This window comes from Balaenoptera ricei, chromosome 7, assembly GCF_028023285.1.
Source record: "Balaenoptera ricei isolate mBalRic1 chromosome 7, mBalRic1.hap2, whole genome shotgun sequence".
Classification (NCBI taxonomy): domain Eukaryota; kingdom Metazoa; phylum Chordata; class Mammalia; order Artiodactyla; family Balaenopteridae; genus Balaenoptera; species Balaenoptera ricei.
The window spans coordinates 13,905,461-13,926,382 of NC_082645.1; the positions used below are offsets into that span (position 1 = coordinate 13,905,461).

Below are 20,922 nucleotides of genomic sequence, written 5' to 3' on the forward strand. Positions count from 1 at the left end.
TGATGACCACCTTCTATGTGCCGGTCACCTTGCAAAATGCCAGACACCAACAGGAAGATGCCACAGCCCTCCCTGTACCCCAGAGTTATTTTGATGTGTTTGATGAGTTTGTCCATAGAAACAGGAGGTCACTTCCTCCTGGAAGGTCAGAACAGACATCCTCCGTGGGTGGAGTTGGACCGGAGTGGATTGACGTGTGGACATTCCCCAGATAAGCCAGGTGGAGTGGACATTCCAGGGAGAAGGCACAGCATGAGCCAGTACCCGGGGGTGTAAACTAGAATTGGAGTCCGTGTGACCTCCAGGGGGCTGACAAGGGACAGGCAGGTTGTGAACGTGTGAGATGACAATGTGGGAATTCCGACTGCTTGAGGCTGTGGCTCTGGGCTCAGGCCCGGGAGCTCCCAGGGCTCTCCTCTGGGTGAATCCCTGTTAGGAAACTCACCGTACATCTGTTACGTTGACAAAAGAACTGAATAGTCTGTGGAGGTGGCATGCAATATTTGGGACATACTTACACTAAAAATTGTGTTGTTATTTATCCAAAACTCACATTGAATGGGCATCCTGTGTTTTTTCTGGCAACCCTAGGAGGACAGGGCCTGGACATGGGTGTTTTGTAAAGGGTCCCATGAGATGCTAATGTCCAGCCAGAGCTGAGGACCATCAGTCAGAGGCTCCTACTGCCGTGAGCAAGCCCACCATCTCGAGCCCCTGGCCAGGTCCCTAACTACAAGGACTTATAGTAGATGGAGCATTTCCAGTCTTAAAAACATCTTCGGGGAACCTTTTGAGATTTCCTCTTTATTTATCCTTTCCATCTATCTCATGGATGCCACCCACAGTAGTGAAAAACTTATTTTTTGTGTAAATGTGAAAATCTGAAACCCATCTTAATTTTTTAATGCTTTAAATGATGTAATTGTAGAAACGATTCAATAATTGGATATATTTAAATACAAAACAATAAATCCTTATTCATAATGCTCCTTCATTAACTGCTAACCATGCTCCTTCCAGAACCTCAAACTCTCTAACCCTCAAGACTCCCAGCCTTGTCAGGTGTGCCTTCCTGGAGCCCCCACCTCATACCCATACCACCTTCTCCATGTCCACTACTGTCAGCCCTGTTGATCTCCCATTGTGTCATGCTGATCCTTTCTTGATAGCTCCCAATGACTCTTCTAAACTTAAAAGAGAGAAAGCTCTCCTCCTCTCCATCCCTGTGCTACAAAATTTCTAGAGATTCCCTTTTTCTATAATCTCTCACCTGCTCATTGCCTACAAGAGAAGACTCACCTTCTCTAACCTGACCATTAAGACTGTTCATTGCTCATTACTCACTAAGCAGATGAATGATAAAGTTTATTAATGATATTGAATGGGATAGTGATGGTAGAAGAAGTAATAAGACAAGGAAAAGGAGGAGAGGAAAATAAACTCAAGACATGTACTGAATTTAGTCATTCATATTTTTCCTTCCTTCTTCTATTCCAAACAGTTACTTGAAAGGTGTAAAATTAAAAATCACATTTGTTTCAATGTAAAATCATCCATAGTAATAAGGATAAAGTTAGTTGAAATCTTTATTGTCTTAGACCATCTGGCTTATCTTGGAGTCCCTCCCTAGTCCTGATCACTCAAATAGATCCAACCATGTAACTGGCTAATGTCTTTTTTGGTAACTGTTTTTGCTCTCTTACTTAGCTTGTTTAAGAAATTAGTACACCAGTCCAATAGAATAGTAAATTGTGTTTGTACTTACCCTTCTCCCCATAATATGTGTTAGATTTCAAACCCAATTTTGAGGTGCCAAGATCCCTGATGGGGCAAGATGGGCAATGCATCCTGTTTATATTGGCTGCATTAAAACAGCAGGAGGGTGCAACTCACCATTCCCATCAGTCATTAGACGTTAACAAGTTGTCGGACTTTAAACAAACCACCTACAAAATTCTGAAGTGAAACAAACTCTAAGTTTGTTGGCTTTCTTTGATTAGTCTCCAGGGCATTTATCACTTTCTATGAAAGAAACATTTAATTTAGATGGCATTGCATTTGTGTCATGGGATTTCAACTGACAGGAGGAAGAGTTATGTGTGTGTTTATGGCTTCTTTGCTTTTAAAAGATTGATGTGGGCGAAACATAAATCACAAGACCTTTAGGGGAGAGAGATGCTGGGGAAATGGAGCAGGAGTGTTCCAGGGTGATGGATTGAGACATATTATAGAGTATCTCCATCAGCCAGGGAAACAGTGGGAGGATGGGACAGAGGGGTGGTGGGGCAGGAGCAGTGAAGAGAAATGGCTTTTCCTCCCCGAGCACCGAGACAGCAGAGGGGCTTGAGCCAGGGGTGAGCAACTTCCTAGCTCCATTGCCTGATGAAAAATGAGGAGGTAAACTGGTGACTTCCTGAAGCCCATTTCCTGCCCTGATAGCCAGAGGACAGAAGAGGGCTAACAGCACAGCGGAAGTACTCAGGAAGCCCAACTCTTCCAGGAGATAAACAAGCACTCCCTGACCCCCAAGCCACAGGAACTGGTCCCCTGTGCTTCCCCCCTAGGGACCCTGCATCCAGAGGCCAAGTGTGTGTGTACGTGTATTTGTGTGGGTGTGTGTGAGAAGGAGCTATTCTCAAATAAATGTGGATAATAAGAAGAACTGTCATGTGTTGGGTACCAACCCCCTGGGAGCCAGGCATGTGTGTCCTTCTCTACAGATCAGTGAGCTGAGGGTTGGAGAGGGTCATATGCAACAGGGTCACACATCATAGTGGAGGAGCCTGGACTCACAGCCATATCTCTCTGCCATTGCAACCCATGCTCCCTTCACCCACAACAAGATGCCCCCTTGAAGCACTTTCAGACGATTTTTATAAAGAGCAGTTTGCTGATGTACATTCGCCCTTCTTTTTACCACCACCCCAAGCAACACTCTCCCAGTATTTAGATCAGAATGCACCCTCTCTTTCCTAACACCCTTTTCACACACTATTTCAGCAGAAAAAACAAATCACAGTGGCATCATTCATTATCAGCTAATGTGTATTGCTCACAGACTCATCCCACACCATCATACACATCATCTCACGTCATCCTCACAACCGCCCCCAGAGGCAGGCTCACTCATGGCCCCACTGCACACGTAGGAACGGTGAGGCTCAGGACCCTTCCACCCAGAGTGGGGAGAAGGCAGCAACTCTTAGTGCAGCCCCTACCCTGGCTTGAGGGGAGGAGAAGCATTCCAGGGAGTGGAGGAGGAACACGCTTTCCTTCCGTTGAGGATCCTTTGCTCCATCTTCACCTTTTGGGCCCATGAACTGAAGGTCCTGTGTCTCTAGGTCGCTCTGGCCTCCCGTTAGCACATCCTGGAGGGGAGTGGTAGTGTCTGTCTGTAGACCGCGAGCACTGCATGCCCTCATCTGACAGGCTCTCCCGAGGCTTTAACTGAGATCCCAGGGCAGCACAAGTCCCCAGCCACCTCCCACCACCCTCACTGTCCCGCTCGTTCTCCTGCCTGTCAAACCCCACGAAGGGAAGAGAAAAACATTTTCTGCCTCCTGTTCACTAACTGATGAGCCTCCTGGAAACCTAATAACAAAACGTGGCTAACTACGTCCTCATTCTTTACACATGCAGCCTGATTGAGGACATTTAGTCATGTGATTAGGTACCTAATTATGCTGAAAATGCAATTATATGATTTTTTAAGTGAATTAAGTGCTTGGAGAAGTGGTAAGGATTAGCGTACTTGATGCAGCTGGAGAGCTGGGACCGTGGAGGGCACGTCAGCATGACCATGGGATGCACAGAGGCCGAGTGGTCTGTACTTGAATCACATGGGTGAGCACGTGTGCGTATGCACACATGCACAGGCACGCACGCTCGCACGCGTGCACACACACACACACAATGTTGGCTTCACCTCTGCAACAGTCTGCTGCCAACAAAGAACTTAATAAAAGACAGCCATTAATATCACTGGGAGCTTTGTGTACATCTGTAGAGTGACTGTTTAATAGCTGACTTGGAGACTCTTAGGGAGGTTATTTATTTAACATGTGAGAGGCAGGTATGTAGAAAAAATAATGATAAAAGAGTCAGTTGGGAAATGTCAGAGGATATTTTATGCAACATCACTTATTCATTCACCTAGCATTGTGTCAGATGGTGAGGGGTCAAATACAATCCTCGCCCTCTAGTAGCTCAAAAATTAGTGCAGAGACAGACGACCGCAAAGCACTTTAATGATGATTTGAACGAGTTGTTCAGCAAACTACAGCCTGGGGGCTAAACCCAGCCTGTGGCCTATTTCAGTACAGTCAACTAGCTAAGAAGGGTTTGTACATTTTTAAAGGGTTGTGAAAAAAACCAGATAAACAAACGAACCGATGAAACAAAGAAGGACATGGAACAGAGACCATATGTGGGCTGCAAAGCCTAAAACATATACGAGAAAGATTGCTGCCCCTGCAGGAATAGAGGAAGGAGCACACAAGCCCCATGCAGAAATCCGGAAAGGCTTCTCAGAGGAGGTGACGTGACCTGAACTCCATGACTGAGCAGGAACATCTATAGCACGGTGCAGCATCTCCACCTCTCAGGAGCTTCCTTCTGGCCAGCTGGCTCACCACACACAAGAAACAACAATAAAAGACAAATTCAGAGGATTTTTACCTGAAATGAGGGCTGGGAGAGTTCAGAGATTCTGAAATGTTGGGCAGTGGGACGTGGACTCGATGTGGCTGGCTGGTCCCCAACACCGAGGCAATGGGAAGGGACAGACAACTCAGATTCTCAGGCCCCATGGACTTGACGCCAGTGATATTAGCCCTTGAATCCCCAGAGGGTCCGTCCTGGGGACTGAATGATGTGGAAGAGAAAAGCTACAGGGAAGGGAGAAGGGCACACAGATGCCAAGGACGCCTGGACCCCCCAGGCCTTTCGGTCACCCCCATCCCCAGACCTGCCATCTCCCTGACATCTCAGCCCACGGGGACCACAGGCTGCACCACCCGGCCTCCCACCCCAGCCCCACTGAGCACAGCTTCCCTCTCCTGCAGCAGACGCCTGGCTCCTCAGGACACTGCTGACCCCCTTAGGTGGTGACCATTTCCCTCCCGCTCTTTACCACCAGGCGCAGCGTGGAGATGGGCCACTTGGAGACAACTGTTATTCCTTTCTCCCTGATGCACATATCATGCTCTCCACCTCCAGGCAATCATCCGCCATCTCTCTCAGATACCACCTCCAGCATCCCAACCCCCCCAGCACACACACTACTTACCTCAATTCCCCGCTTTTGGCACCAGTTTCTGCTCCTGCAGTCGTGACCAGAACGAGACATGCCCGGAGACTTCCAAAGTCTTCATTTCAACCATCCTGCTCCCCGACAGCTCCTGGCATTTCTAGCTCGGGCCCCTGCTGACTTCACATCTCCACTCTGGCAATTCCTCAGCCGCGTGGGCACCGCGAATCCAGTACCTGACCACTTCCTGCCGTCCACCACCCTCCATCGCCTCACTTCTTCCCCTGAGCATCTTAGACTCCACAGCCCATCATCAGAGTCCCTAGGAAAGACCTTCCAAACCCACCACCTCTTGCCTCTCCCACGGAAGTCCGAGCCACCATCCTCTCTCCTCTGGATGGTACCATGGCCCCCAGCTGGTCCCCTTCCCCTGCACAGCGGCCAGAGCACCTGACAGCATGACGGTCACTTCATGTCACTCTTCTGCTCAAAATCCTTCCATGGCCCCCGTCTATTTTAGAATAAGGGCTGACGCTCGTCCAGTGATCTCTAGGTCCATCATCCAGCCACTTTTAAGTCTCTGACTACATCTTCTACAGCTCACCCCGGGCTCACTTCACTCCGGCCACACTGGCCTGCTGGCTGGTCCTTAAATACACTGGGGCTGCTCCCACCCCAGGGCCTTTACACCTGCTGTTCTCGCTGTGGGAGACACTCTTCTCCAGATATTCCCTCCCTCACCCCCTTCAGGGCTAAGTCAAATGCCACCTTCCCTGGCCACAGTATTTAAATTTGCGACTCCACTCACAGCCCCCTCCTCTCTTCTGCTTTGTTTTCTGTCTTTGCACTATCTAGCATACTCCATAGCTAGTTTATTTCTCCTTTTTCTTGTCTGTATCCTTTTCCCTGAATGTAAACTCCAGAGAGACAAGAACCTTCAGCTATTTTGTTTACTGCTGTATCCCCAGATGGTTTCTGTTGAATGCCCAATGAACTCTCTTAACCTTTTCTCCTACTGGCCCAGGCTTGGATCAATAAATACAGCTCTTCCCCCTCCTGTGTACCTGAATTCAAACAGCTGACCATGGCTGGGAGCACACCCCACTCTCTCTCTCTCACACACACACACACACACGCACACACACACACACACATACTCACACATCCTCACACTGACTGGTCCCACCTGTTGGTGTGATCCCAAACCTGAATTCTCTGTCCAATTGCTTCCCCCGCTCACCCCTCCAAGCACCAACATTATCAAGGCAGCTTATTTCACTGAAAAAATAAGTACCTGAAACATGGAAAGAAGGTGTAGAAATCCTTTTGAGGAGCTTTGCTGTACAGGAGGGCAGAGAAAGGGGCCAGGAATGGGAGAGAGACAGGGTGTGAAGAAGGGAGGTTTGTCTTTTCTTAAGTTTGGAGAACAGCGTGCTGTCAGGGGGGATCTGCTGGGGGGGGGCCGATTTGATGGCGCAGGAGAGAGGGGGGAGATCTCAGCGGTGATGTTTATAGTGTGTGAGGAGGTGGAGTCTGGTACACACACAGGCCCCGGGGAGCACGGGGCAGCTGTAGACAGAGCAGGAGGAGAGCTGTGATGGGGGCCGCCCAGCCGCTGCAGGGGTGGGTGGCCCTGTTTCCCAGGTACCGCTCCCCCTGGGCTCCTCCTGGCTCACTGCCTGCTTCGTCCTGGGCTCCACGTGTCCAAGCGCCAGGGCTCAGCTCTGGGTCCTCTCCTTCATTCACACTCGCGGGGGTCTGTGAGTACCATCAAGATGCTGGAGACCGCCTCCCCCCAGCCCCTCCCTCAGCCCTCACCTCTCCCCGAGCTCTCCCCAAGCAAGGGAGGAAACGTCCCTTGATTTACAAAGTCTCAGTCATTCATACACATTAGGGGGATCCACAGTGTTCAAGGAACTTAACTATAATGTATCATACCAACCCAAGTAAACCAAGCACAAAAAATATTCATATATAAAGTTGTTCACACGTAGGTCCTAGATTACCAGCTTCTGTGCAAAAAAAAAGAAAATAGTTTTATTAACTAGTCTTTGAAACTAACCTTTGTGCATTTCACATCTAACGGGCTCCCTGAGCATAACACATCCTCAGCCAGCACTGATGTCGCCCCCCACAAGACCTTGCCCCCAGGTCCCCCTCCTAGTGAACCACAACTCCATCCTTCCTGCTCAGGCCCAAACTTTGACTCTTCTATTTTTTTTTTTTTTCTTTATTTGCACACTCCACATCTAATCCGTCAGCAAGCCCAAGTTGCCCCACAGTCCCAATATATCCAAAATCTCCCTGTCCCTCATCACCTGTACCACCATGGTTCTGGTCCAAGCACTTGCCTGGACCATGGCTGTAGCCTCTCCCATCCTTACCCAGGGTCTGTCCTCAGCACAGCAGCCAGAGTGACGGGCCTCAAGCACACACAGTTCATACGGCTCCCGCCGGATCCCCCGCCCTGGCCTCCCATCCCTCGCAGAGGCCCGTAGGGTCCAGCCTGTCGTGCCATCACCGCCCCTTCTACACTCTGTCCCTTCTCACTCACTCTGCAGCAGCCACACGGTCCCTGGGTCACCCAGGAACACATCGCCTGGCTGGTGTCTGCTTGGGACACTCATTCCGATGTCTGCAGGGCTCCCTTATTTCAGCCCGTATTAGTCCTTTCTGGCTGATGTAATGAATACCATAGACTGGGGGCTAAAACAACAGATGTGTATTTCTCACAGTTCTGGAGGCTGGGAAGTCCAAGATCAAAGCACCAGCAGATGTGGTGTCTGGTGGGGGGCCCACCTCCTGGTTCATAGCCGGCCGTCTTCTCTCTGGGTCCTCACGTGGCAGAAGAGCTGAGGGAGCTGTCTGGGGTCTCTTTTACAAGGACACTCACTAATCCCATTCATGAGGACTCCACCCTCATGACACAGTCACCCCCAGCAGCCTCCTAATTCCGTCACATTGAGGGTTAGGTCTCAACATGTGAATCTGGGGGGGACACAAGCATTCAGTCTAGCACAGCCCCAAAGCCGCCCCCTCTGGGTGACCTCCCTGATCACACTTCTGTTCACTCTCTCTCCCCTTCTCCCTTCTTTATTTCTTCAGGATTTATCGCCCCCTGGCCTTATAGCATGGATCCATATTTTTAACTCCCTATTATCTGCTTCCGCCCCTAGAATGGAAGCCCCCTGAGGGTGGGTCTTTGCATTGTTCACTGTTAGACCCTCAGGATCTAAAACAGGGAACATTAATATAATAAAAAAATTATACTTTAAAAAAAATAAAAGATAAAAATAAAACAGGGAACATGACGGACCCTCAGTGAACCTTCTCTGAAGGGATGATTCTAGAATGAGTTTTGGAATCAGACAGACCCCATCGCAGTCCCTCCTGTCACCACTGTGTGACCTCGGGCAAGTTCCAGTTTCCTCCACTGTAAAGTGATAGGCATTATAGCATGCACCTCGGAGGCTCTTGTAAGAAATTGCACCAATACATGCACTTATAAAGCAAGCCCCCAAATGGTGGCAATTACATCATTATCTATATCCAGAAAGGAGGGTTTCCAGTGGGAAGAGAGCCCCAGGCAATATAGTCCCTGGAGAAGTGGAGGCCAGGGGAGCGGCGGAGCCTTGGGGTGTGAATGGGAGAACAAACAAAAGCACAAACACAGATCTAGCAGGGGTCTGGCCCTGCTTTCACGGGGTGTGGAGGAGGTGACATTCTCTTCAGACAAAGCGTCACAGCAGCCAGATGTCCAAGGTGCCCCCAGGGAGAGGCTTTATAACCCTGGCCTCTGCTCTTCCCTAAGCTGGAGAGGTCAAGTTCTTGGTCCCCACGCTGGTCCCCCAGCCTGAAATCAGGACTGGGAAGGGCATTGCTGGCCCATTTCCTGGGCTTCCGAATCTCACTGGGAGGCACAGCTTCTCCTTGCAGAACTGTCTTCTCCATCATACCTGGATCCTACCCACCAGCCACATCCTTGGCCCTGGCTGGGACATAACTGTCACCAACCTGAGATGCTCACGGTCCTGCCAGTGAAGGCTGGGGACCGTGCCTTAGAGGAGCCCCTGCGTCAGCCCAGGGGGGGTCACTGGCAGGGCTGTGGGTCACGGGAAGCCATGTGTGTGCATGAATGTATATGTGGGTGTGGATGTGTGTGAAAACTATATATCAGAAGAAAACAATACCCCCGTAACCTAGCCCCCACCCATAACCACCCAAAAGCCACCATCTCAGGAAAGTATATTTCCTTTCATTCCTTTTACTAAGACTTTTTTTTCATATTTAACATAGTTTATATTTAGAGTCCTGTTCCTTTCCATTAAATCATACTGTAAGCATTTCCTCCTGTCGCTCAGAATTCCCACCCATGCCTTCAGTAACTGCAGAACATTCTATCCTGTGGGTGTATCGTAATTGACAGAACGAGTTTCTCGACATGGAGCGTTTAGATTGTCCTCTTTTATTTTCCAGTTTAAACCCAATGGCAATACACTTTGCCAAGCATGAATCTTTGTTCCTGTTTCGGATGATTTCTCTAGATCAATGACTAGAAATGGAGTGTTTGACGCTCAGGGTGATACACTGGCCATAGAGCATATGAGAGAATGAAAGTTGCTCATTTGTGAGAATCCCACTTTGACGGAAGCTGTGCCAACACTGCGGTCAAGGATAAGAAGTGACAGTCAAGTGGCCAGTCTACGCCAGGCGCTGTCCTAGGTGCTCACCACGTACTAGCTCACAAGGAGCCTACAGAGGTGTGCCATCACATCGGACACACGAGGAGACTGGGGTTGCCACTTCCCAAGGTGGTCTAGGTGTGGGGCAGGGGGTTCGGTCGCCCTGCAGGACCGCCCCTCGCGCTGCCCCCATCCACTCTGTGCCTGGCCGCCACGCTCAGCTCACCGGTAGGCAGGGGAGCTTTCTGGATACTCTTGGTCTTCCCACACCTAGATGGAGCTGGGGCTGGAAAACGCATGTCCAGAGCCTGCTGAGCTTCCACCGGTTCTGGTGGAGCTGGGATCTGGGAAGCCAAGCAATGCAGATTGAGATACACAGTGCCTTTTCTGGCGCCTCAAAATATTGGGGTGGCCAAAAAGATCGTTTGGGTTTTTCCGTACCATGTTATGGGAAAACCCGAACAAACTTTTTTGGCCAGCCCCATATCTCCAAGAATCCACTTCCTTCCTCTGCCATTTTGGTGCCCCAGACACCTTCCTTTGGGGAAGCGCTTTCCTGCCACATCGTGGGAGCCCAGGTGTACTTCGCTGAGTCAGCAGTGGCTCTTTTTCCTTCCCTGGGTCTCAGCGCGGTCAGGGCACACATGGGCATCCAGGGCAGCTGAGGGCCCTTTCAGAATCTCCAGAGAACAAGGCTGCAGTCTCCTGACGGGTCATTGATGAGAGGGCGCGGGCAGCTACCAGACCCTGCCACAGGGTCCCTATTCCCTCGCCCAGCCAGGCAGGGGAGCCGGCAGAGGTGACAAATTCTCAGAGTGTGTTACTGTGCCAGGTCTCCAGCTGCATCACCTGGTCCTGAAAGAAAGGGTGCTGAGCTCAGGCCGTGGCCAGATCAGCTGTGACGGTGGCTGCTTGTCTGTGTTGCTGAGGGGGTACCAGGCCCCCCCAGTTCTAGTTGCTGAAGCCTCACATCACACCCTTGCAAAGGCGGGTGTGTAACAGTGTTTGAAAAGAGCCTCGTGCCCTGTAAGCAGCACTTAACGGTCGTGAGCTCAGCGATTCTCAGAGGGAGGCTCCTGGACCAGCAGCATTGCGTGGGAACATGTGAGAAATGCAGAATCTCGGGTGCAACCCAGACCTGCTGACTCGGAATCTGGGCGGCGGGGGCAGTGACCCAGGGAGCTGGGATGTAACAGATCCCGTCCCCCAGGCACTTCTGATGCACAGTCAAGTTTGAGAACCAGGGCCTCAGCTGTCAGTCCTGTTAGGCTGGGGTTTTACTATCTCTGTGTAACAGAGACAGGAAAGGAGGCTTCAAGACGTGGGGTAACTTGCCTGTGAAAGTCTGCCCTATGCCATAGGTGTCATCCTACCTCGAGATGGGAAGGATGGGTAACGTGCCATTTGAGAAGACTAGTAAGACTCCTAAGGGTGTTTAATTCCTTCCCTCCTTAGGGCCTTGCGTCTTGTACTCAGTGGATGGTGAGTAATTTATCTGTTCCCTCTTTATCCATAATTCAGCAAATTCCTCCCAGATGCTGCCAGGCTCCCAGTGTCCCTTTAGCCCTGAAAGAGAAACAGAGGCGTGAAGGATGTTGTTTCCCTGGAGGACCCGCCATACCGAACCCTCATTCCGTGCCAGGCTTGCCACGTGTGTCCGCCCTGGGAATCAGGCATTCTTTTCCTCTAGGGATCAGAGGTCAGAGGTCAGAGAGTCACCCCTGTGTGAGCTGCTGAAGCACGTGTAAGAGTCCAGAGGGGAGTCGAGGAGTGAGCTCTGAGTAGGCAGAGCCCCTCTCGGGAGGATGGAGAAAGATGGGGCCTTGGGAATGGACTGTGTCTGGGGACCTCTGGGCCCAGCCGAGCCTGGGGAGCCTGAGGCTGAGGAAATGGGCTGGATCTGGGTAGGGATCGGGAACAGAGCTGTAGAACTGCCCATGAGGACAAATCCCACCTCCGAGGTGCCGCTCGACCTAGCCGGACAGAGTAAGACGAAGGAGAGGGCCGTCAGCTGGGAACGGCCACAGCATAAGAGGCCTTGACACCAGCTCCACACACCGACCCGGACACCGCACAAACCCCAGAGGCTGAGCGCGGTCCTGTGCACACACGGAGAGGAGGGATCCAGTGCGCCCCTCTCCTGGAGGGGTGTGAGGGCCTCCGGAGCCTGGACCCTGACCTTGGTCAGAGCAGGGACGCTATCTCACTCTCGGGTGACATCCGCCTCCTCTCCTCCTCAGCTTCCGTTTCCTCTTAAACTTGTGCTCCTTTCACCGTGAAGATCAGTGGGCTTGATAAGGAGACAGACAGGTGCAAATCAGAAGTTAAATAGTTGGGTCTCCTCTCCCAGTGAGCAAAGCCACACCAGCTGTCTCCAGGGCAGGCTTTCTCCTCCTCCCGGGAAGAGCAAACCTGCTGAGCTCCTTTCGGCGGTCTCGGCATTGTCTCAAGTCTGAGCCCCTGTTGACGCCTGCTGAACCAGACACCTCTCCAGCACCCCGACCCCAGCCTGAGCAGCGGACGGAGACCAAGCTCCAGCATCCTCCCCAGCACCAGGCACAGCAGCCGGACTGGGATCTTCTCCTCCCCTTCTTCCTGCCTCTTTTGAATTCCATTTTCTTAGAAACCCTCAGATCCTCAGGAGGCAGTGGGCGCAGGGTGTGGGGTGGGAACGGTGGTTCCTTTTCCTCACTCTGTGCCCGGAGGATATTTGCTGCCTCCTGAACAAACCCCAAACCCCACACAGCCCAAGCTGACAAGGTCCCCTCTCTCAGAGGAGCGTCCGTATGTGGACAGTGGCGAATTCATCTTGCTCAGCAGACCCTTGTCTCCCCAGATGTGCCCTCCCCCCCCACTTTAGGGCTTCTTGCTGACTCCCACTGCTGCCACCATCCTGGGCTGGGGAGACAGGGGCTCCATTTTTTATACTCTGGCCCCAGGAACAGAGACAAAGCAGTAAAATTTCCTTTTACTTAGACCCTGTAGCTCAACTGAGGCAGACTGGTCATTGTATTGGAATAAGGCTCAATTTAAAAAAAGCAAAAATCTCAGGGATAATAGCAGGGAAATATAGGTGGAGGAAAGCCTGGACACTCTGGGCTGTGAGTTACAGCATCCTCACTTTCAGTTCCCCTCCCCTGAGCACATCCCCCAAACGACACTGCCTGAGTATGAAAATTCCCTGAGCAAGGATCCAGAGGCAGGAAGACCCCCTCTCCTGCCTCTGCCCCCAGGCTGCATCTTCCCCAGTTTACTGATGCCGGGAATGGCTCTGTTCTCCAGACCAGGGAGTCTACCTCTCCTTGCCCCCTCACAGGCCCCAGTGCTTCACCCACCAGTGTTTTGACGTGGCTGGCATGTTGCAGCCTGCAAGGCTTCGGTACCCGCCAGACATCTGTGCTTTTTTATATAGCAGCATCAGGCACCAGGGCAACAGGGAAGGCAGGATCACAGCCAGGAGGAGGAAAGCGTGGCTGGATCATTGGATGGGGTTTCAGAGCAGTGTAATCACATTGCACAGCACTCTGGCAGCCCTGGGGTTGGGGAGATTGTTTATAAGGTGACACACAGGGACCATGAGGGCAATAGTTTTGACCTTGAGAATGGCAGGCACATTCTGACAAAAGGCAGGTCAAATCCACATTGGCCTCGCCTGACCAGGTACTTTGTCCGGAGAATTTGGTCTGCAAGCCCGGGGAAGGGGACACAGGCTCTCTGCACAGGTAGGAAGGGTGACCTGCTGGAGGCTGCAGGCAGGTAACCCGCCTCCCCAGCATACAACCTGCAGCTGCCGGGACCCCAGACCCCGACACCCGACAACCAGGATCCCAGGAGGCAGGCCCACGTGGAGGTCCTCCTGCTTCACCTCCCCACCGTGAGCTTTCCCTCCACGTCCTTCTCTCACCACTGCTGCTGGCATCACCCACTCAGCACCTCAGCAGGCCAGCCTTGGGGACCACCTCCTCCAGGAAGCCTTCGTGAGAACCCAGAAACCTACCCTTTCCAAAGTTACCCACAGACGTCCTTGTCTCTGCTATATAGTCTGCTCCTTGAAGGCAGGGGCCTTGCCTTAACTATCCACCACGTTGCTGGGATGTAGTAGGTGCTAAAGAAAGTTTATTTTTAGTTAATTTTTATTGGAGTATAGTTGATTTACAGTGTTGCGTTAGTTTCATGTGTACGGCAAAGTGAATTTGTTGTGCATATACATGTATCCACTCTTTTTTTAGATTCTTTTCCCATATACACCATTACAGAGTATTGAGTAGAGTTCCCTGTGCTACACAGTAGGTCCTTATTAGTTATCTATCTTACATATAGTGGTGTGTATATGTCAATCCCAATCTCCCATTTATCCCTCCCCCGTTCCCCCTTGGTAACCATAAGTTTGGTTTCTCCATCTGTGACTCTATTTCCCAGGCACATCTTTACTGCTCATTTTGACACTTAAACACACAGAGTCTAACTTTTCATGTAAATGTGTCGTGTCTCCTCAGTCAAGTCCTAAACCTTCTGGGGACAGACCTCATCCTCTTTGCATCCGGTGAAGCCTGTGGCTGGGCAAATGCTAACTGCTCAGCCAACCTCGGCTGGCTTGCAAGAGAGATGGACAGTGGATAGTGAGCTATCCGTTTCTTTCCTTGGGGCTCTTATATTCTGAGACCAATTCTTCCCCTGTTGTAGCTTGAATGCTACACCCTTTCAGTGCGAGATAACAACAGACCATCAAAGAAAACTAAATGTCGTTGACCTTTTTCTTACCACAAAGAAAAGCCAGTTAGTAAACGTCAATGGTCAGCTGATTTCTACTTCACTTGCATCAGGCCTTTGAGGCCAGAATCTAGAAAAGGAAGGAGAAACTCCAGTGTGAGCCAAGGAGAACTATCTAGGGTCACAAACGTTCCTGTCCTTCCCCTGAACCCAAGCCAGCCTCACGCAAAGCCACCACCCCCCAAGCCCCCTGAAAAAGAAGGCTCCCAGTGTAAGTAGCACAGAGCAAACCATCAAGCAGCAGATGTGGTTGCCACGTCTGCCAATTGCTGGCATTGACACCGTTGTCATGGCATGAATTCTTCAAGGACTTGATGACAAACCTTTTGGTCAACAAGCGTTTCCCTTCGTGCTACTAAGGCTCAAATAATCTTACTCTTCCCAGAGTCTTCTGCCCCGTGCCTGAATTCTTCCTCTTGGCTGGACCAGGTGGGCGATGGGAAACAGGAATGGGGTGCTTCCTGCAGGACCCCTGAGGCAATAGGAAAAACCATTAGAGGTGGGTCAGGAGGTGCTGAAGACAAACCCTTGCAGGAAAAAGCACTTCCCAGCACAGCTTCATCAGAAAACACAAGAGAAGCAAGGCTCTTGGTGGCAACAGGAGGGTCGACTTGTGTCCCTGGAGCCAGTGCCTGAGCACTGCTCTCTGTTGACGTCTGAAAAGCACCCCTGGAGCCCTGAGGATCCAGCTGCTGCTAAAGTGCTGCACCCTGTTAGCTGTGCCCAAGCTGCCAGCTGGAGCGGAGAATGTCGCCTGCATGAAGGGACAGCACCTCTGCACCCTGCTACCTCCCAGGGGTGCTACCTTTGACCAGGAAACACGCGGCTGACCACCCTGCAGACCTAGAGAATCAGCAGGGCTCTGGCTGCAGCCACATTGCAGATGGCACAGGAGAGAAGCCGTTCCCAACCATGGCAGCTTGCGCTCTGGAGAGAGCACACATTTTAGAGCCGGGGATCCCAGGTTACAACACAGACTCTGCCTCTTTTGGCTGTGAGATGTCGACCCCTTGCTCAAGCTCTCTGGGGACAAACACTTCCCTTTTGCTCGCTTGCTATGAGGAACATAAGTGGCAACTTCACCCAGAGCCTGCTGCCTAGTAAGTCCCCCTCCCCCTCCTTCTCCCCCTGAGGCTGAGCCCCCAGGACTTGTGTCAGAACTTCCCTAGTCCTGGAACATTCTTCCCACCCTCGAAATTTCCCAAGGCCTCTAGGAAAGCATCGGTCTCCCTCCCTGATCCCTGCCCTCACTCCCCACCATGCCTCCATGGGAGGTGGTGACTTCCCTGCCTGTGAGCTGGGGGCAGGAACAACCCTTCCCTTCCTCTCCCTCTCTGGATCCACAGCTACGGGAAACATCTGTTGTCCCTGCCCTTGGCCCTGGCCTTGTGGCAAGGCCTGCAGCTGAGTGGCCACACGGGGGTGTTCAGAAGCCCAGAGGTGTCAGGCTGTTTGGCCATTCCGCCGCCATCACCCACATCAGCCTTCACTGGTATGAGGCTGTGCTTTGTTCTCCATCTGCCTGCTCCTTGCTTGATCTCTTAGACGGGCTACCCTTGAACCCGACACTGTAGGACACGAAGGGTTTCGTGTATTCCCTCTTGTCGTGCTGTTGTCTAAATCACGGTCTCCGAAAATCGTGGTAAATGCCGCCCTCAGTAAGAAACCCCCTTTACACTGTGACTCAGATGCATATGCTTGTGGTGTGTGTGCACAAAAGAAATCAGAGCTCCCCAAACAGTATCCCGACTGCCGATGATGGATCTGGTGGTTTCTAAGCTATTTTCTCTGTCTCTTCTCTCTTTTCCTGTTTTGGTTTCTTTCTTCATTTCTCCCTCCCTTTCTCTTTCTTTGCCTCTTTCTCTCTCTAGCTGGTTGTGACCCACCAGTGACTTGGGGCTTCCTGTGTGACAAACACTGCCCTAAATAATTCATCCATCACAATCACACCACCCAGGGAAACTGTAAGCCCCCTGAGGTCAGAGACTCATGTTTTGTTTCTTGGAAGCTCTCCTGGTCCCTGCAGTGATACGGGAAAGAGAGACACTGAGCATCCGGTGCTGTCTGACTGTCAGCCGGACGATGCTGGGAATTCACGACCAGCATCCAGCGTCTGCCTGGACCCACAGCATCTGGGAACTGGTCCCTTAGGTGAATGGCATTGAATTCCATGCAGACCAGAGTAATAATAAGACTCACAATCAAAACAGTGGCTACAACTGAAAAACACCTATTCTGAGCTACGTACCACATAGTAACTGTCTATATAACACATATACAATATTTGTCACGTGTGTGTGTATCATTTCTAACACTTACCACAAAGTGGGTTTGTTATCCCTGTTTACACACACAGAAACTAAAGCCAGTCGGTATTAAGCATTTCACTGAATACGCTGCCATTGAGTCAGTCAAGCCAGGATTTGAACCCAAGGGCCATCAGAGTGATGGGGACAGTGCAGGGCGCAGTTTCATCCTCTGTTCCCCAGATAGGACTAGGCTTTCAAATAACTCTCAACAACGGTTACTCTGTGCCAGGCACGCAGGACTATGAGTAAGACAGATGTGGTTCTGGGACTCGAAGAGCTTTCTCTCTGGCGGGGACGTTGCAACCTTGAGGAGAGCTAGGAAGGAAACGCGCAGGGCGCTTTGGGTCTCTACAGAAAGGGTGGAGGCCACTCATGCTTGTCCAGTCTCAGGAGTAGACCGTTGTCTGTTCTGATCTCAGATGCACACTTGGCCATAAATAACACCTTTCTTTGCCATAAAATCCACCCCCCTCAAGCTACTCATCGGCCCCCACCCCAGTTCCTGAGCTCAGAGTGATTCTAATCCCAAACTCCTACTTACCCTTGAAACTCAGCAAGGGCTGGACTCTCATTCCAGGCTCGTAATCCAGTTGCACAGCAACCCATCAACTTCCTGGGAGGGATCCAAGCTCACTCCAACTAGCCTTCTGCAAATATCCCATACCATTGCTGCTGGCTGAAACAGCATGAGGTGGTGTAGCCAGTGAGGACTCTCACTGCAGCATCTCCAGAAGCAAGAGATCAAAGCCCAGGTTTCAGGACCCTAGGTACCATGGATGGCAAGCAGTCATTTGGGGAGAAAACTGAGAACTAGAGAGAGGTGAGGGGCTGTTGTAGGGGCTAAGCTCTCTGCCTGAAATGCTTATACTCTTGTTTGTACCACAAACTCCTATTCATCCTTCAAGGGCCCATCCTGATAAACCCTCTCTGGGAAGCCTTCTCTTACACCAGCAGTTCTCAACCCTGAGCGTGCATCAGAATCACCTTCAGGCCTGTTACCACAGATTACTGGGCCCCAGCCCCAGCGTTTCTGGTACAGTAGGTCTGGGTTGGAGCCCAGGAATGTGCATTTCTAACAGGCTCCCAGGAAATGCCGCTGTTCCAGAGACCACACTTTGACAACCACTGTCTTATACCATCCCCACCTTCCCAGACATGCCCAAGCTTCCTCCTCTGTGCCAGTTCTGACCTAGGTGGCCGGTCTGGCCAGGCTGAAGTGTCACTACCCTGGAGTCCAGTCACATGGTGCAACTTGAACAAATTCAGCTCTGGTCCTTACGCCCAAGCCAAGAAATTCACTCCAAGTGATCCAAGCCGAATACCTCTGGTCCTCACCCAGCTTACCCAGGCTCACCACTGAGCAGGGCCCTGCAGGGTTAGGCATGTCATCTTGAGGCTGCTCAGGCTCAAGCAGGAGAGATTCTGACCCAGAGAAATCAATTACACTTTTCTGGAACTCAGCTTCCAAATCTGTAGAAAGGGGACAATAATAACTGCCACTGAATGGCATTGTCACAGGGACTATTTGAGTTAAAACACATTAAGTGCTAAGAACAGTACCTGGCACATGGTAAGCAATTGCTAATTGTTTTTAAAAGAAGAAATAGCAGTCCTTTCTAATCCTGGCTGCCTTGGACAAACTGACTTAAGGAAGGCTTGCTTTCACCTGGAAAATTCCTAACAGCAATCCTGGGTATTTGAGCTTCTACAACCATCCATGCCAACTTAAGGAAGGGGCTATTCTTTCTTGCTGAAATGGGAGGTGCTCAGTGATGGAGTAAGTTCTAGAACTCTGGCCTCTGCATGCATTCATTTATTGTGTGCATTTATCCCCTCGATCATGCATTCAGTAAATGTTTAGAGTACCTACTATGTGCTAGATACTAAGTCCCAGGCTGCACTTGACCACCCTGGATTGCAAAGTCCAGCATCCATTTGACCTTCTCCTGTCTGTACTTCCCTCCCCCTGCCCTGATACCTGCTCTGTCTCTTTGCTGACTTGAGGCCTTGTTTTCTCCTCTCCTCCAACTCTAGGCTCTGTGCTGGCCTCAGAGCTCCCAGCCTGGCTCTCCTCCTCCGGGCCTCAAGCCTGGACCCCCCACTTCCCTCCACCACCAGCCAGCTTCTTATCAGAAAGAGGCATCTGGCAGCTGCGCTGGGGAGAATGACCTCATCACGCTATAATTAAAGTGATTATCTGAGCGGAAATGACTATTATGAAGCAGCCTTCTCTGCTTTAATACGTGGAGCCCTTGTAACGGGAACATGGGATTTCCATGTGAACACTGATATTTCCGTGCTCTAATAAATCCTTCCTCTCACACATATGCCAGAGGAGAGGTCCCTGCTCTCCTGGACATCGTAGCCTTCTGGCTAGGCCACTGAGCTTCTGAAAAACGCACTTAATAACTTGGATAGCACCACCGAGTGGCCCTTCCCTCAGAAGAAGGATGCAGAGGCCTGCAGAGGGTCTTAGGGAGGGATCTCTGGATAGGAGCCCTCCTGGGAGGGGCATCTTCAAGTGAGAAGAGAGAAAGTGCCCCCCAGAGAGCACAGCCTTAAGTCCCGGCCTCAAGCTCGCCCACCAGACCAGCTGTGTGACGGTGGGCACATCACTCTCTGAGCCTCAGTGTCCCACCTGTGAAATGGGTTAATAATACCATGTACCTGGTATACTAGATGGATGGCAACTAAACCAACACCTGACATGTGTAGACACCCCACAGGTGGTCTGTTTTTACCATCATCATGAGAAAAGCTGAGGGCTGAAGAGGCAGGTGACACTGCACTAAACACAGTCGTGCCTGCCCTCACACCCCCGCAGGTGTCTGGTGAGCATCTGCAGGTGCAGGCAGGGCTCTGGGTCAGGGATGCTGCAGGGATGCAGCAGAGGTCCCTCACATATGGCTGGCGCAGTCCTGGAGATGCCATAACGGTGTCTGATAGCCCTGGGAGTGACACGATGCTCTCCAGCAACGGTCAGCGGACATGGAGAGCCTGGGCCCGGCTCTGTGCGCCCCCGGCCGGAGGCCTGTCTGCGTGCCACGCAGTTTCCCATGCACCCTGGGCCAGTGCATGGCATGGGCAGCCGTCCTCTCTCACCTCAGGCTCTTCTGTTCTGTCCACAGAGCCCGACCCCAGGATGGCCTCGAGTGAGATAGACATCGCCGTCATTGCAGGTACGCTGTCCGGGGGCCCCTCAAACAGCCAGGAGGGCTAGAGGAAACACTCAGGGGAGGACCTGCCATGGCCCTGCTTTCCTTCCCTCAAGGGTGGTTTGAAGGTGGACCAGGGGACTCTGGCTCTGTAAGAAAATGTCCAACACAGCATCCTGGTGGGTGAGGTGCCAAGGCACCTGCATCAGGGCCTGTCAGGACCCTAGATCCACAGGGAAGGGGGGCTGGAGGGAGATCCGCTCTGGTGAGGGAGGGGTGCGGTTGGAGGGCTGACCAGGGTTCCCTGACTTCTCTCCCGGCTCCCTCAAGCCACACTGCTCCTTGTCCTAGGTCTCACGCCCCTGTCTCTCCATCCTAACCCTGCCCTAGCCTTGCTCTGAACCCCACACTGGCCCCCACTGGTCACAGCTGTGACCCCAAACTGTGTTTCAGGACAGACTAAGTCCGTGAGCTATAGCTTGCGGTGTCCTTCTGAGCTTTACACTTCTCCTTAGCTCATTGCTAGCTCAGGGAACTTCACGTTTCAACATAAACAAATAAAAGCAAGCAATCACCCTGATGTTCTCCTACTCACTGAACGGCTGGACCTTCTTTTTCTTAGACAATACCATTAACATCATGCAGACAGAAGTGTCCCCTAAAGGCAGCGGGGAGTTGAGGAAATTGTCCCACAAAGCTGGGACTTGGGAAAGGTTATAGCCTCCACATATTCTCCAAAGGCCCCTCCCCCAGTAAAC

At 51.5% G+C, this 20,922-nt stretch overlaps 1 protein-coding gene across 1 annotated transcript in view; it reads left to right on the forward strand.

Moving 5' to 3' along the window:
- GYPC (glycophorin C (Gerbich blood group)) overlaps window positions 1-20,922 on the forward strand; it is a 43,408-nt gene that overhangs the window by 20,429 nt on the left and 2,057 nt on the right. Inside the window, exon 2 of the mRNA XM_059927678.1 lies at window positions 20,138-20,188. Coding sequence (XP_059783661.1) covers window positions 20,138-20,188 — 51 coding nt within the window. The remainder of the gene's footprint in view (window positions 1-20,137; window positions 20,189-20,922) is intronic.